Source organism: Callithrix jacchus, chromosome 2 (genome assembly GCF_049354715.1).
Source record: "Callithrix jacchus isolate 240 chromosome 2, calJac240_pri, whole genome shotgun sequence".
Classification (NCBI taxonomy): domain Eukaryota; kingdom Metazoa; phylum Chordata; class Mammalia; order Primates; family Cebidae; genus Callithrix; species Callithrix jacchus.
The window spans coordinates 198,088,121-198,105,410 of NC_133503.1; the positions used below are offsets into that span (position 1 = coordinate 198,088,121).

The window sequence follows — 17,290 nt, forward strand, 5'->3', positions numbered from 1 at the left end:
TTCCATCCTTTTATTTTCAACCTACCTAAACTTTGTATTCAAAGTGCATCTCTTGCAGAGAGAATGTGGCTTGGTCATACTTGGGAGTGTTTAGTCCGTTCCTGTTTAATAATGTTTGAATTTAATCATACCCTCTTGCTATCTATTGTTTATTTGCCACATTGCTTTTATTTGTATAGTGTGGGTTGTTATATTTGTTGCTACTATTTCAGACCTACCATTTTATTATCTGATTTATATTTGTCTATTTATTTTTGTTTTTCTGTTCTTTCATTATTGCCCCTTTATTAACTAAATGTTTAAAAATATTTTTCATTTCCTCTTAGCTTTTTAGCAATGCTTTTTTATCTTTAGTAATTGCTCAAGGGTCAATACACACTTTCTAACTTACCATTAGTTACTTTGTATTAATATTATGGCATTTCAAAAAATACATGACACTTACGACAATTTAATCCCCTTCTCATGAGAATTCTTAGCAGATGTCATTGCTTTTGCATCAGATCACCTGTTAGCTTTTACAGAAAGTAATAAAAGGTAAACACTGTCTTTTATACTCTCTCATGCAGTGAGCATGTCCAATGCTCTCCATTCCTTCCTTAGATTCATGTTTCCTTCTGACATAATTTCACTTCAGCCTGAGGAACTTCCGTTAGCATATCTTATAGGTTTGCTGGTGACAAATTCTCTCTCTCTCTCTCTTTTTTAACTTGCAGAATGTATTTTATCTCAACTTTAAAAAGGAATATTTGAACTGAATGTTTAATTCGGGGTTGATCATGTTCCTATCAGTGGTTCAAAGATGTTCAATTGTCTTTTGCCCTCCATCATTTCTGATAAGAAGGCAACCATTTATTCTGTCATTGATTCCTTATACGTAATGTCTTTTTTTGTGTGTGGCTGCATTTAATGTTTTTCTTCCTTTTTTTCTTTTGTTTCCAGAAGTTGGACTATGATATGCCACACATGGTTTTCTTTACAGTTATCCTGCTTGATGTTCATAGAGATTCTTGCCTTTGGAGATTGAGGTATTTTAACAAATTTAGGAAAATTTGTCACTGAGTGTGTTGGTAATTCATTGTTTCCTAAAATGCATTTCAATGTTTCTTTTTTTTTGACTAATTATTTCACTGTGAAGCCAGTTGAACATTCTGAAGTCAGGTCAAATAGACCTGGAAATCATGAGTATTAAAATGTGACTCTTCCTATTCTATAACAATCTGCTAGACACAGTGAAGAGCATCCCAGAAGAGCTGTTAACATGTTTTGTGACAGTATCTGATGACCACTACTTTTCTCCTTCCTCAAATGTCAAAAATCTATTAAGAGCTGACAAAGGAGTACAGTGTTACTAATACAGCTGACTATCTGTTTTTGATTTGCTGTATGTATGACATGCCCATTTAAGCAGGGATGATCATTCTTACAAGTAGCATGTGACACACAAAACTGACTCAGGAAGAAATAAAAAATATAAATAGGCTTACCTATAAAAAGCAAAGAGATTAACATAGTAATTAAAAAATCTACTTACATAGAAAAATTCATGTGCAGATGGCTTCACTGATAAGTGTTCACAAACTTTCACTTAATTTTTAATTTTGTTTTTGAGACAAGAGTCTTGCTCTGTCACCGAAGCTGGAGTGCAATGGCACAATCATGGCTCACTGCAGCCTCTACTTCCTGAGCTGTAACCTACCAAGTAGCTGGGACCAACAGGCTTGTGCTGCCATGCCTGGCTAATTTTTGTATTTTTGGTAGAGATGGGGTTTTGCCCCTCTGCCCAGGTGGTTTGCCATGTTGCCCAGGCTGATCTCGAACTCCTAGATCAAGCAATCCACTCGCCTCTGCCTCTCAAAGTGCTGGGACTATCGGAGTGAGCTACCATGCCTGGCCCGAAACTTTGAAAGAAGAATTAATGCCCGTATTTTATAAACTCTTCCATAAAATGGAAGGAAAGGGAACAGTTCTTAACTCCTTCTGAGGACAGTATCATCCTGATACCAATACCAGACAAAGACATCACAAAAAAGTAGAAATCAATATCTCTTATGAATATGGATACAAAAATCCTAAACAAAATATTAGTTCATTGAATCCAGCCACAAGTAAAAAGGCTTATATGTCAAGACCAAGTGGAGTTTACCCAAGAAATGTAAGGTTGCTTTAACATCTGAAAATCAGTCAACTTATTAATAGATCACGTTAATAGAATAAAAGAAAAACACATTATCATCTCAATAGCAGCAGAAAAAGCATTTGACAAAATCCAACAATATATCACAATGAAAACACTCAACAAACTATTAATAAAATGGAATTTCCTTGTCTTTATGAAAAATCGCCATGAGAAGCTCACAGCTAACATCATACTTAATGGTGAAAGGCCGAATGCTTTTCTCCTGAGATTAAATAAGAAAGAATGTATGGTGTGGCTACTTCTATTTAACCTTGTACCGGAGGTTTTAACCAGGAAAATTCGGTATGAAAATAACATAAAAGGCATCAGATTGTAAAAGAAGAAGTAGAATTCTTTATTTGTAGGTGATATGCTCTTGCATATAGAAATGTATGTGACAATCTGAGATTCAGACTTGGAGTGGCTCAAACTCTCACCAATATGCTCAACTTGTGGCTGTTCAATATTCTAGTCTATGGCATATTGGCATTTATGTTCAGATGGACCTCTCTTCCATCTGAGTTTCTATGGGCTTGATGCTTCTGCTCCCCGCAACCCCCAAATCTATCTGTTGAAATCCTAACCCCAAATGTAATGATATTAGGGAAATGGGGCCTTTGGGAGGTTACTGGGCCATGAAGGTGGTAAACTCATGAGTGGCATTAGTGCCCTTACGAGAACTGGCTGGAGCACTAGCTATTTCTTTCTCCCATGTGAGGACTCAAGGAGACAACAGTAGTCTGCAACCTGAAAGAGAGCCCTCACCCAACCCACCATGCTGGCACCCTGATGTCCGACTTTGGCTTCTAAATTTCTATTGCTCCTAAGCTACATAGTCTATGGTCCTTTGTTAGAGAAGTCCAAATGGACTAAGACACCAGAGAACAAGAAACACCATGAGACAAAGTCATGGTTGGTTAAATGCTCTTAATTATAACCATTTATCCTACCTATTCTGTCAAAAAGCATGTTCAGGTCCATTAAGCGTGCCAAGATGCTGGTGTAACTTAATCAATTTTAATTAACAGTCCAGTTGCAAAGCTGCTTCTTTTTTAACCCTTCAGCATAACTGATTAAATACTTACTGAAAAGCAAACTTGACTCTTCCCTGTCGTAAGGCAAGAAAAATTACTTTCAGTGTCCGTTTTGACTTCGGTGCTTTAGTCAAGTGCATTGTTACAGAGTATGGAAAAGACTGAATCTAGACAAGGTCCTCTTTCCTTTCTGCTTTTTTCCCAGTGAAATTGCTTAAAGGTGGTCCTGACCGGGTTGAGAGGCCTTTATTGATAAAAGAAGCCCAGTGGAGATATACATTCCCCTCAAAAAGACTACAGAATATTAATTACAAGCCATCTCTGGGTAAATGATGGTGTCTTTGTCTGGCATTCTGTTGAATGTCATGACTTCATGGTCGCTCTCCTGGTTGACTTCACTTCCCTCACTTCCTCCCCAAAGCAAGCCTCTCATCAGCTCTCCACTCACAGCTGTTGTGTGGGATTCAGTCAGGATAAGAACCAAAGAAAGCAAACTTTTCTTTTAATTATAAGTTAGCATGAAACAAAACTTCATAATGAAAGGGAATTCAGTAAAAAAGAAAAAAAAAGAAAGAATCAAAAGTTGAAAAGAGGAAATGAAATGTAAATATTCATCGCCATGACAGTAGCTTTTCTCTGATGAGAGGACTTAGTTTTGAGATGTTCTGGACACTTAAAGCTTCTGAGATGTGGAAAAGAGAAAAGATACTATCTTTGGCCATGTAAGGAAAGCTCTACCTTTACAGCAATGATAAGGACCGAAGATTTGAATTTTCAGACACACTGTAGTCCCCAGAAAGTGCAGAGTTTTCTCTTCCTATACCCACTCCTTGGATTTAAATACTACATAGGTGCTGGGTTTTCCAGATTGTATCTCCACCCATCTTGATAGAATCTGTAGAAGCTATAGGGGCTTCGTGGGAGGTTCTATACATTCTATAGATCACGTATTCCCTTCTGTGTGAAGCTCCAGCACCTGATGTGTAACAGACACATGCATCTAATGTCCAGAACCGATCCCTTGAGTCCACTCTCCCTCCCCAACCTGTTTCTGCCCCAGGATTCTCTCTCTGTAAATGGCAACATTTTTTCCAGTTGCTCAGGAGAAAATTTCAAAATATTAAAAACCCTGCAAAACTGACTTTCTCATACCCTTTATATCTAATCCAGCAGCAACACACTCTGCACAATCTACCCCAGGATTTGAACAAGTTTGATCACTTCTCGTACCAAGTGCTGAAATAAGTAATAAAATGGATATCAGAGATCCAAGTAGAAATCATAATTCTAAGACGTTTACCATTATTATTTGGCTTATTATTTTTTCTTAAAACTTCATTAGTTTTAATTTTTCTTGGGATAATGAAATGCGTATTTACCTAAACTGTAATGGGAAAAATTTATCCTTGTTTTAACAATTGCTCTCATGACTGGTTAAACATAATCCATTTAGTTTGGCAGATAAGATGAATGGAACTACTAAAAATAACAAAAGCACTTCATGCTTGATCATTTTTGCTCTTTGAAGGTAGCTCACATTTCTGATAAAGATACACTGCAGGGCAGGCAGAGTGAGAGAGTACCTCCAAAGGAGGAGTCAACCAATAATTTCGTTATATCTATTCAAATTCTGAGATTAGAGCTGGATTCAACAATTATAGGCTGAATAAGGACAACGTTGGGCTCCTTTTCAGGAAAACATCTCCCTTTTTACTGGTCCTTTCCAGGTAACAAATCTGTCCATTATTAGTTATTCATTCATTCATTCATTTACTCACCACTGATTTAATTATTTCTCCCCCTTTTTCTCCCCCTTTTTCAAAAACACATGAGGCAGTTTACCACAAAAAAGCCAAACAAAGAAAACAAAGCAAAAGTATAATTAAGAAAGCAAGTAAAGTCAGCAGAAGTGAGAAGCACCATTATCCTAACAAAAATCGTTCATACAATACGACAAAGTTATTTCTTTAAATACATGAGTTAATAGGCAAGAAAGAGCGTTTCCTAGGGACGCAGAAGGTATTCAAATGCAGGCCACTGTGAGGCGCTGGTGCTAAACGGCCCAGGAGAAACCCAGGGCTAATACCTGCTCTTGGTAATGAGAACACATGGACACAGAAAGGGGAGTACTAAATACTGGGGTCTATTGGGGGGGAAAGGGGAGGGCCAGTGGGAGGGGGAGGTGGGGAGGGATAGCCTGGGGAGAAACGCCAAATGTGGGTGAAGGGGTGAAAGCAAACAGAACACACTGCCATGTGTGTACCTATGCAACTGTATTACATGCTCTGCACATGTACCCCAAAACCTAAAATGCAATAAAAAAAAGAAAAAAAAAAGACTGATGTCTACCCAAGGAAGGTGATGCTCCCAGGCATTTGACTAATATGATATTAGAACCGAGCTCTTGGATAAAGGTGGGGGCCCTGAGGTGCTGTCCCACCAGTAAATAGAAAAAGAAAAACTCTCTCCACCAGTCTGGTAGTTTTTAGGAAACATAACCATCTGACTGGGCCATAAAGAAAAGATCGTTTTTGAAAACTGGGATCACCAATCTTGCTCCATGCCAATGAGTGTTGACCCAAACACACGTGACCTACTTAGTGCAGAAACCTTAGTCTAAGGATTTAATAAAATACTGTGACTTGGACTGGTGAATCCCAGAGATGCCTGGCAAAGATACTCTGAAATCTGTCCCATAGTGAAGCTGTTACAACTCAGAACATACATGACTACCATGGACCCCGATCATTGCTGTTGATGAACGTACAGACAAAATTACAGATAATACAAGGACAGACTTAACAGGTAGACTAAATGGCAGAATCCACATATTCATCAACCATAAAGAACACAATAAAAGAAGTGGTATTTCTGCTGGGCTCACACCTGTAATCCCAGCACTTTGAGAGGCTGAGGAGGGCACATTGCTTGAGGCCAGGAGTTTGAGACCAGCCTAGCCAACGTGGTGAAACCCCATCTCTACTAACAATACAAAAATTAGCATGGCGGAGTGGCAGGTACCTGTAATACCAGCTCCTCAGGAGGCTGAGGCAGGAGAATCGCTTGAACCTGGAGGTGGACGTTACAGTGAGCCAAGATGGTGCCCCTGTACTCCAGCCTGGGTGACAGAGCAGAACTCTGTCTCAAAAATTAAAAAAAAAAAAGATATTTCCATATATGTTTAAAATCTGCAAGTAAAGGAAAACAAAATAAACTCCATAGGCAAAATATAAAATTATATATACAAAAAGATTAGGTTTTAAGAATGTCATAGACTTCTTAGATATGAAAAAATCATAAAGATCATAAACTCAATGTTGGATAAATAATTTCCCAGAATGAAGCCCAAAGAAATAAAAAAGTGGAAACTGTGAGGAAAAAAGCCAAGACCTGGAGCACAGGATGAGAACACAATAAGCAGCAAACCCCAGGAGGAAAGAACAGATAATCGAGGAGCAGCGACGTGTAAGGAGATAGAGGCAGAGAATCTTCAAGGACTGAGCAGAGATATGCGTCCTCAGATTGAAAAATCACACCTAGTCACTTAGGTAGATGAAAACAAATACATTTATGGAAACAATATAGTGAAAATCCTGCCCCCTCCTCAACCACAAAAAAGATACCTAAAATCTCTCAGAGAGGAAAGACAGACTCCCTAGGAAGGAATGTAATGAGACTGACAGAAATACTTCATTAACAAAAATAGAAGACGTCATGCCCCAGAGTAATATCATTATCACACTGAGGGAAAATAAAATTTAACCTAGAATTTTATGGCCAGTTATACAAATATGAAATAAAGCAGATAATTTTTTAAAATATAAACATAAAAGGATCCTATTGTTTAACTCATAGACCCCTCCTCCAAAACCCTAACAAACCGTATACGTCACCAAAAAGAAAAATAAATCTGAAGAAACAAATACTTTTTAAAAAGCATTGTTGAGGAAATTAATTGGTAAAAAATGTGGGCAAATATAAATAAACACTGGCTATAATTACTGTCAGAGCTAAAACCCTAGGAAATAATTACACTGAAGAGAGATTATGAATAATTTTAGAATGTCTTGAATTAAGCATATATGTTAAAATTCATTTCACAATTGCCAAGACATGGAACCAATGCAAGCACTCAACCAAGGAGTGGATAAATGAAACATGGTTTACATGCCCTGGAAAATTACTCTGCCATAAAAATGAAACAAGTAATATCTTTTGCAGCAACTTGGTTGGAGCTGAAAGCCATTATTCTGAGTGAAGTAACTTAGGAATGGAAATCCAAATTCTGTACGTTCTCACTTATAAATGGAAGCTGAGCTCTGGGTATGTAAATGTACATAGAGTGATAAAATGGACTAGGGAGACTTGAAAGGGGGATGGGTAGGAGAGCAGTGAGGGATAAACAATGACGTATTGGGTACCATGTACACTACTTAGGTGAGGAATGCACTGAAATCTCAGACTCACCACTCTACAATTCATCCATGTCATCAAAAACCACTTCTACCCCCAAAAATATTGACAAAATACATATTAAATTAAAAACATATAAATTATAATGCATATTAGAAATAATATACATTTTTTTCTTTAACATAAACATTTGAAATTTTAATGGTAATCATTAAAAGAAAAATACATGAGGCATATTCTATAAACTTGAATAGTAATCTTTAATGAAAAAATACATACTTTCTAGCCAGTAAAATAAGCAAAAGAATAAACAGGCTGCTCTGCCTATGGAGTAGCCATTATTTTATTACTTTACTTTCTAATAAACTTGCTTTTACTTTACCTTTTAAAAAAGAATAAAAGAACTTGATCAATCCATTAGAAATTAGAAAAAAGAGAGAAAAGGACCAAAGAAAAGCAAGGTAAATGAAACACAAAGTAAGATGGGAGAAGTTGGACCACACACATCAATTAATAAAATAAAAATACAGATGACAAAATAAATATAGAAGAGATTAATATGAACTGGTACCAAAACAGAGATATAGCCCAGTGGAACAAAACAGAGGCCTCGGAAGTAATGCCACACATCTAAAACTATCTGATCTTTGACAAACCTGACAAAACAAGCAATGGGGAAAGGATTTCCTTCCTGTTTAATAAATGGTGTTGGGAAAACTGGCTAGCCATGTGAAGAAAGCTGCAACTGGACCCTTTCCTTACACCTTACACAAAAATTAACTCCAGATGGATTAAAGATTTAAACGTAAGACCTAATACCATAAAAACCCTAGAAGAGAACCTAGGCAAAACCATTCAGGACATAAACATAGGCAAGTACTTCATGACTAAAACACCAAAAACATTGGCCACAAAAGCCAAAATAGATAAATGGGATCTAATTAAACTTAAGAGCTTATGTACAGCAAAAGAAACAATCATTAGAGCGAACTGGCAACCAACAGAATCGGAAAAAATTTTCACAAGCTACCCATCTGACAAAGAGCTAATATCCAGAATCACCAACGAACTAAAGCAAATTTATAAGAAAAAAAACAACCCCATCAAAAAGTGGGCAAAGGATATGAACAGAAACTTTTCAAAAGAAGACATTTATGCAGCTAACAAACATATTTAAAAATGTTCATCATCACTGAAGAAAAACGCAAATCAAAACCACATTGAGATACCATCTCACTCCAGTTAGAGTGGTGATCATTAAAAAATCTGGAGGCAACAGATGCTGGAGAGGATGTGGAGAAATAGGAATGCTTTTACTGTGTTGGTGGGAGTGTATATTAGTTTAACCATTGTGGAAGACAGTGTGGTGATTCCTCAAGAATCTAGAAATAGAAATTCCATTTGACCCAGCACTTTCATTACTGGATATATACCCAAAGGATTATAAATCCTATTATAATCCTTTGGGTATATTATAAATATACCCTATTATAAATCCTATTATAAATCCTGTTATAAGGGCACATGCACACATATGTTCACTGCAGCACTGTTTACAACAGCAAAGACCTGGAACCAACCCAAATGCCCATCAATGATAGACTGGACAAAGAAAATGTGGCACATATACACCATGGAATACTATGCAGCCATAAAAAAGGGTGAGTTCTCATCCTTTGCAGGGACATGGATGAATCTGGAAACCATCATTCTCAGCAAACTGACACAAGAACAGAAAACCAAACACCACATGTTCTCACTCATAGGTGGGTGTTGAACAATGAGAACACATGGACACAGGGAGGGGAACATCACACACTAGGGTCTGTTGGGGAGTGGGGGGCTGGGGAGGGACAGCAGGTGGTGGGGAGGTTTGGGAGAGATAACATTGGGAGAAATGCCTGATGTGGGTGATGGTGGGGATGGAGGCATCAAACCACCCTGGCATGTGTACATCTATGCAACAATCCTGCAAGTTCTGCACATGTACCCCAGAACCTAAAGTATAATTTTAAAAAAGAGAAAGATATCAAATTGAGTAAATAAAACCAAAATAAAAACAGGTACCGTTTAAAGGAAGCACACCCACGTGCTAACAGTCTAGAGGGCGGAAAATCACATCTACAGTAAAGAGCACACAGGATAAGCATTTACAAAGTCTGGATTGTGGACATGTGTGCATTTATCATATCACACCTGTACTTTTCTGTATCTTTGAAATATTTCATAGCAAGATTTTCTTTAAAGAAAAAGAAAAAATGAAGATATTAACATGAAAGAACACTGAAGGCAGAAATCACAGAATAAGAAGCCTGAGGCTGTTACAGAAGTGCAGGTCTGGAGGCTCCATCAGGTGAGGCTGTGGATTGTTCTCAGAGCTTTTCCTTTTTGTATTGTTGGTTGGGAAAGCTCTCAGGAAAACCTGTGAGCACCCACAAAAATAATGGGTGATGACGCTTGAGAGAACGAACTTCCATGGGTCCTCATAAAGATGCAACGCCACGAAAGAGAGACAGGAAAACCAAAGTCAAGCCAGCAAAGGCATGACGAGGATGTGTTTCTTGTTTTTCTTCTTTCTTTTTCTTTTTTTTTTTTTGAGACGGAATTTCGCTCTTGTTACCCAAGCTGGAGTGCAATGGCGCGATCTCAGCTCACCACAACCTCCGCCTCCTGGGTTCCGGCAATTCTCCTGCCTCAGCCTCCTGAGTAGCTGGGACTACAGGCACGCGCCACCATGCCCAGCTAATTTTTTGTATTTTTAGTAGAGACGGTTTCACCATGTTGATTAGGATGGTCTCGATCTCTTGACCTCGTGATCCACCTGCCTCGGCCTCCCAAAGTGCTGGGATTACAGGTGTGAGCCACCGCACCCGGCCGAGGATGTGTTTCTTAAAAGTAGAATCCCATGAAAATTTCCTGGCCTCTGGAAGTCTTTTTGTCCTCTTTGGAGGCATCTTTTAAAATGCCCCCATCACTCTCTCGTCCCCTGCACCTTCCAGTAGGTGAAAGACCCTGTATTATTTATAATGCAGAGAATACAGAAATACTCATCCAATAGGAAAATGTAGAAAACTTAATATATCTGTGTAAAAGTAACAATAAAGACCCAGTCCCTCTGTAGCATTTGTTGCACCTACATAGCTTTCAAAATGCTTTTCTGCTCTACCAGTCTATAAGCCAGTGTGCACTGGGATAGCTGTTTCTCTGCAGTACCATGGTACAGGCCTGACACTAAAGAGCCTAATTTGTAAACATTTGTTTGAATGGGAAACTGATACGTTAACTTTGGGAAATTTCACTGAAGATTTTGTAAGTCCTAAAGAAGGGCTCCCTTGGCTGTATTGTGCCTCCGATTCATGAGGAGAGGAGAAGCCTACTGGAAATCCCTTCCGTAAGGGAGCACATTGCTCATGAATTGTACATACATGAACAAAACTTTCACCAATTGACAATTCATCCATGTAATCAAAAACCACTTGTACCCAAAAGTGGTTTTTGGCTATTTGGCTTCGTGCCTAGAAGAAAACCCTTTGGAGTACAGAGGGGGAGAAACAGACAGCTTCTTTGTAGTCTGCTCAGCATGTTCACGAGACGAAACGCTGCCCAATCCCAGCAGTCTGAGCTGAACACAAAGCCTGGCTGCACCCTGAGAGTTCAGCGCAAGCACACAACTGAATTCTACTGTACTGAAAACAGTTGCTTTGACCTTAATGAAATAGGTTAAGAAAGAAAAAAATATATGATAAGAAAGAAAAAAAAATCTATCTTAAAGTTTCCCTCTATATCCCCAGTTATTATAAGGATAAGAATCTTCTTTAGCTAGTAAAATGAGAATTAGATTTCTTGAAGAAAGTCACCTGGTTAGTCTTGAACTCATTGAGAAGGTGCAAGAGAAAGATAACCTAAAATTCATGAAGTGATTGGCTTTTCACCAGTAGGTGGAACCGGAAGGAATCCCCCCAAAGCATGGAATGTGGTTTGCCCAGATTCTCCCATTTGTAACCCAGGTCTCTCTGGGGAGAGGTTGGCTGGACCTTGACCTATAGCAATCAAAGATGGCTGCAGAGTGGATTTCAGAGACAAGAGAGGGGTGTGTAACACAGAACTTGAACAAAATGGATGGGTGGGCAAAGTGTGTCTTATAGTGAAAGGCTGTGCTCTTTCAATATAAGATAATGGTACGTGTTTATTAGAAACCACATCTAGGGATTGCACTCTTTGTGTGTAAAGCTTATTGGGCCACACTTTTTAGACTGGGCATCAGAGTAACTCAACATCAAAACAAGAAAGAAGGTTAAATTTATTTTTTTAAACCCCTAGAAGTTTGCATCAACATATCCTCTTTGAAAATCCAACATTTTGCTAAGGAAGACACATGGGGGCCACTTCACCTCCCTCAGTTAGTCTCCCTCCACCATGACATGTTAAATCACCCCTGTGTAAAATCAGCATCCTTTCACGTGGAAAGGCACCCAGGTGAGAACCCAGTGGAAACCAGAAGTACTTACTTTGGCAGCACGAGAATCTGCACAATGAAGATGCAGAAGAATATGAGACAGGCACAAGTCACGTAATACTTGAACGCTGGCAGTGCCGTGGCCCGGTACTGAGGGAGAGAAAGGAACCCATGAGTAACAGTTCTCCAAGAGAAGCAATACACACAGTGCCCAGCAGCCTAGTTGTACCCGGGGCATTCACCACACTCAGAAATCGTGTAGATGGCGGCCCATGCCAGCTAAGGACAAAGCCTGTTCATCTCAGCAACAGGTGCTTCCTTTCCCCTGCACGAACCGTGAAGTGACTTCCAAGGACCATGGTTTATAAGTAAAGCTGTTCTGAAACCCATCTATCAGTAACTGAATCTCTCTAGGAAGGAGAGAGGCACCTGACCAGAAGGTTGAGTGAGTGAACTGTGAATCGTGCCTGTGCCCTAGGTCCCATGAGGGTCTGACATCTATGGGTGCTGAAGGAAAGGGGATGACTTTCTATGTACTATTTCACTTTTGAATACTGCTAAGGAAATGCAAGACATATTCATTTATTTTAGTATTTTATTTTATTGTCTTAATGCCTTTGAGAGGTGACAGGTGAAGTTACAAGCAAAAATGTTTGCCGACTTGGTTCTTAGTTGGCTTGTTCTGAGCTTGGCCAGTGGTTCTCCCCTTCCTTCCTCTCATCCAGTGCAATCAGCAGGAGCCCACGCGGTTCCCCATGCCATGAACAAGCTGACCTACCTGGTCATTAGCTGCCTACCTGGGGATGGCTCTGCTTGACTTAAGCAGGATAAAAATGCCAGACAGGGCTGTAATTATGCTGGTGGTGACCCCAGCTGCATTCAGCACAGTGCCCTGAACACCATGCTTTTCCTGTACTAATCAATCCTCACAACAGCCCCTATTTTTGGATGAAGATGCTGTGGACTGGAATGATTGACTAGCATCAGTGAGATGTGCCAATATCATTGAAACCCCCTGAAAATACTTTCAGGTTGCATTGGCTACATTTGCAAAACTTTCCCAAGATACAGGGACAGGTATGTATTTGTTGGATTTTAGCCTCCCTGTTTAGTGCTCCCTGTTTTAGGGGGATCTCTGATGGGCATCCAGATATTTCTCTTCTGATACCTCTTGCTGCCCTTTGCCCTACCTGATGCCCCGAAGGGCAAGCTGGGGACAGGTGGACAAAAACTGAGCTTAAGTCTTGCTGCTCTCTAAAATTTGCCTTAAAGTCAGCATCCGCAAATACGTACCATGGGGAATGTATGCAGAGGATGCGTTTTTAAATGATCACTTCTGTTTACTAGAATTTTTTTTGGTATATTTTTTGACTTAGTAGCTAGCATAATTTCCATGCTCATGAAAAAGCTATATTAGCATAGTTGCTGAAATGTGATATACATTCTATGCACTCAATTAAATTCTTATCTTTTAACTTCTTCAGTCCTTTGTACAGAAATATGAGTAGAAATTTCTTTGTGATACTAACAAAGAAATGGACTTCCATCAGGGAAGAAATAATGTAACAGTTAGGCAATAAGTAGCCATTAATATTTGCTAAAGTTATGAAGGACAAGGTGGCCAATGATAGCACATTATAACAAGCGTCAATTGAGTCAACTGTCTGTGGTCAATGGTCAAAGTCCTTTATTAGCAGTGGACAACAAATCCTCTTGACCACCAACATCAAAGAAACTTTTGGTGTGTTCATAGATTTTGGAAGGAATTTTCATATTTAATATTTCTGTTTGATGTTCATAAAACAATGCACTAAATTTTATCAACATAGTTTTAATGCCATAGCTGCCAATGCTACCATTAATGTAACTTTTGTTCAAACTCGGCCTGTAATTATATAGTTGGATGATGCAAATTACTTCTAAGTCTGCTTTCTTCTCTAGATCAACAAAGAACAAAAGGCGAACAAAATAACAGTTGTCCTTTCTGCAAGAATTACTTAATTCATTTTAACAAACCCACATGTAGCTTGACACGTAAAAACTAAATGTCTGCTTACTTATTTGTTCCTGAAACAGCTCTTATTTTAAGAGTCATAATATGAAAGTATTTAGATGCAATAATGCTTAAAAGTTCTAATTATCCTGAAGAGGCATTGAATGTAAAATTCATATTTTTCTCAAAATATTAAAATAATTGTGTAAAGACACTGTAGATTTATCAAGAAGAATTCTGTTTTGCTGAGACTTTTCTGAGAGAATTTCACATTGAGAAAAGCAGGTGTTATCTCCCATATCTTTCATTTAATTGGGATGTTTCACACACATTGCAGAACCGTTTACCATCAAGAGAGCTGAGAATGGTGACTGACCAAAGACAGGAACCCGGTGACGAGAAATGCAATAAAGCAATATATGCATGAAAGAACCACCAGAAAAGCCAGAAACAGTTCAGTCTAGCTAGAGGCAGCTTAAATGTCGCATATAAAAAACATGAGCACAATTTCATGAAGACATTCAAATTTCAGAAAACTGGATTGATGATTTTGAAGAAAAAAAAAGCTTACTTCTTTTTCTAGTACTTTGTTATAGAAAAGCAGTGAGATTCTCTGAATATCTTCAGACTTGAGCCATTGCCTGGAAATAGAAAGGACCAACACATCAACTATGTCTTTAAATGACTTGCACTTTAAGTTCTAGGAAAGGAGTTTTTGATTCTTTCACACTTAGCGAAAATACATTCATTGTCACTTTTTTCATTTCTAGAAAGTAAAAGTCATGCTTGAATAAAGTTTTTAAAAAATTGGTAAAAATACTAATTTAATAAGCAATCCTCTCAGACTAGGTTGATGTAAACATAAAACCACATGCATACATCTCTCACTTGTTGACAAATAAATAAAAATTATGTAGAAGTATGCATTGTACCACATTGCTTGACTTTTAGACATCCGTTTAAAGCAAGCAGTTGTAAATACTGAGCCTAAGGAGGAAACCTTTCACAACAGGGTCATATAACCATGAGCCACACAGCAATACCAGCTGTGTCCCAAGCAAGCCGTGCACATAATGCCTAACACAATCACACATCAGACAATAAAATAAACACACATTTTATGAAATATAGTTAAGTGAAATAGAGGGATACATCTCATATTTATGAGTACAGGCATATAAAAAAACAAACCTATGCATAAAAGTATCTAGATATACCAAATATCTGGATATACAACAACATATATTACTGGCTGATATGGGTTATTAGTTATTGAGGAACTTACATTTCTAAATACTTTTGGAGTTAAAAAGTATAATAACCCCAGATATATATTCATATATATGTATAGATCTGTATGTCTATGTAACGTATATCTAGATTCATATTAATGTTTACATCTCTATCTATATTTACATTTATATCTATGTGTGTGTGTGTGTGTGTGTGTGTGTGTGTGTGTGTAGACAGAGAGAGACACACATGTTAGGACATTAGAGAGAAAATTACGTTTTACATAAATATCCCAAAAAATGTCATACCTATTCAAACAATTATCAATTCACATGAATTTCTTAATATAATACTTTTCTGAACCGTTGGTCTTTCATCATGGATTTTGACTTTTGGGGATATATTTGAAAGATACAAGAAGAAAGCCTTTGAGGCCAGGGAAAAATGTCGAGTGAAATTTTGCACTTTATCAGTAATCAGCAAGTGTGGCCGCCTCCTGACTTCAGATTAGGGTTTTGAAGTGAAGACTGATCTTTAACAATATGGCTAATGACAAGTGAGCCCAGGAGACTTGCACACGGGAGGAGGAAAACCCCAGGTCTGCGTGGAGCCCCTCATCAGTTTGGAAGACTCACTGCCAGACGCATACCCTGATTAGCTTGAACATCCCAGAAAACTAGACTATCACAGGGCACTTTCAACTGGGGCAGGGAAGGCAGTAATGTATTCTAGACTGACTGCCATTAAAAGTGAGAACAATAAAAGTACCTCTTTTTAAAAAACTTTTATTTTCTTTATTATTATTTTTTGAGATGGAGTCTCACTCTGTGACCAGACTGGAGTGCAGTGGCATGGCCTTAGTTCACTGCAAACTCTGCCTCCTGGGTTCAAGTGATTCTCTTGCCTCAGCCTCCCAAGTACCTGAGATTACAGGCATGTGCCACCACACCTGGCTAATTTTGTATTTTTAGTAGAAACAGGGTTTCTCCATGTTGATCAGGCTGATCTCGAACTCCTGACCTCAGGTGATCTGCCCATCTTGGCCTCCCAAAGTGCTGGGATTACAGGCGTGAGTCACCATGCTCAGCCAAAATTTATTTAGTGCAGGTTTGTTAAAAAGGTAAAATTTGTGTCGTGGGAGTTTGTAGTAGGTTTGTTGTACAGGTTATTTCATAACCCAGGTATTAAGTCTGTGTCCATTTATTATTTTTCCTGATCCTCCCCTCCTCCCACCCTCAACCCTCTGACAGGCCCCATTGTGTGTCATTCCCCTCTACGTGTCCATGTGATCTCATCTCTCACCCCACTTAAAAGAGACAACATGCGGTATTTGGTTTTCTGTTCCTGTGTTTGCTAAGGATAATGGCCGCAAGCTCCATCCATGTTCTTGCAAAGGACATGATCTCATTCTTTTTTATGGCTGCACAGTTCTTTGATTCAAGAGTATAAGCTTTAGGGAAATAAACTTTATTTGGTATTTCTTATTACTCTACCAGCTGCAGAACTATTATTCTGTTTCACAAGACTAGATGGAGAAATCAAAGGTTGGTTAACATGAAAAGAATGAGAAAATACAAATTAAGATAAATTTTAACTATACTCACTCTCAGAACTGTCTTTATCAAACTATGAATAATGTGTACTGGTAACTTAATAAAAATATTTCCTTTGCTGAGAAAAATTGTAATTTAAAAATGCTCCTGGAAAATGTCCGCTTGGGAGTGAGAGTGAAATTTAGGAAGTGAAAATAAAACCAGTGCCTCCATTACTGGTCGGGCCCTCATGTGCCCAGTCTACGTTTCCATGGCCTGTGACCTGCAGGTGGATGGAAAGGGCTCGGATCAGGCTTGCTTACCTTGAATCCCCAGGGCCTCTGTGGTGCTTCTTGAGCCCCAGTGCTAGACCTGTGTTGGGGTCAGGACTGAGTCCCCACCACTGGACACCCTCGCCTCCCTTCGCACAGCACGCTGGGTCTGGCTTGG

General features: G+C 38.7%; 1 protein-coding gene across 1 annotated transcript in view; it reads right to left on the reverse strand.

The window, feature by feature from the left end:
• The window catches only part of ADCY2 (adenylate cyclase 2), a 456,478-nt gene that overhangs the window by 95,684 nt on the left and 343,504 nt on the right, over positions 1 to 17,290 (reverse strand). The window contains exons 13-14 of the mRNA XM_002745132.6: positions 14,647 to 14,716; positions 12,135 to 12,232 (exon numbers count right to left, since the gene is read on the reverse strand). Coding sequence (XP_002745178.3) covers positions 12,135 to 12,232; positions 14,647 to 14,716 — 168 coding nt within the window. The remainder of the gene's footprint in view (positions 1 to 12,134; positions 12,233 to 14,646; positions 14,717 to 17,290) is intronic.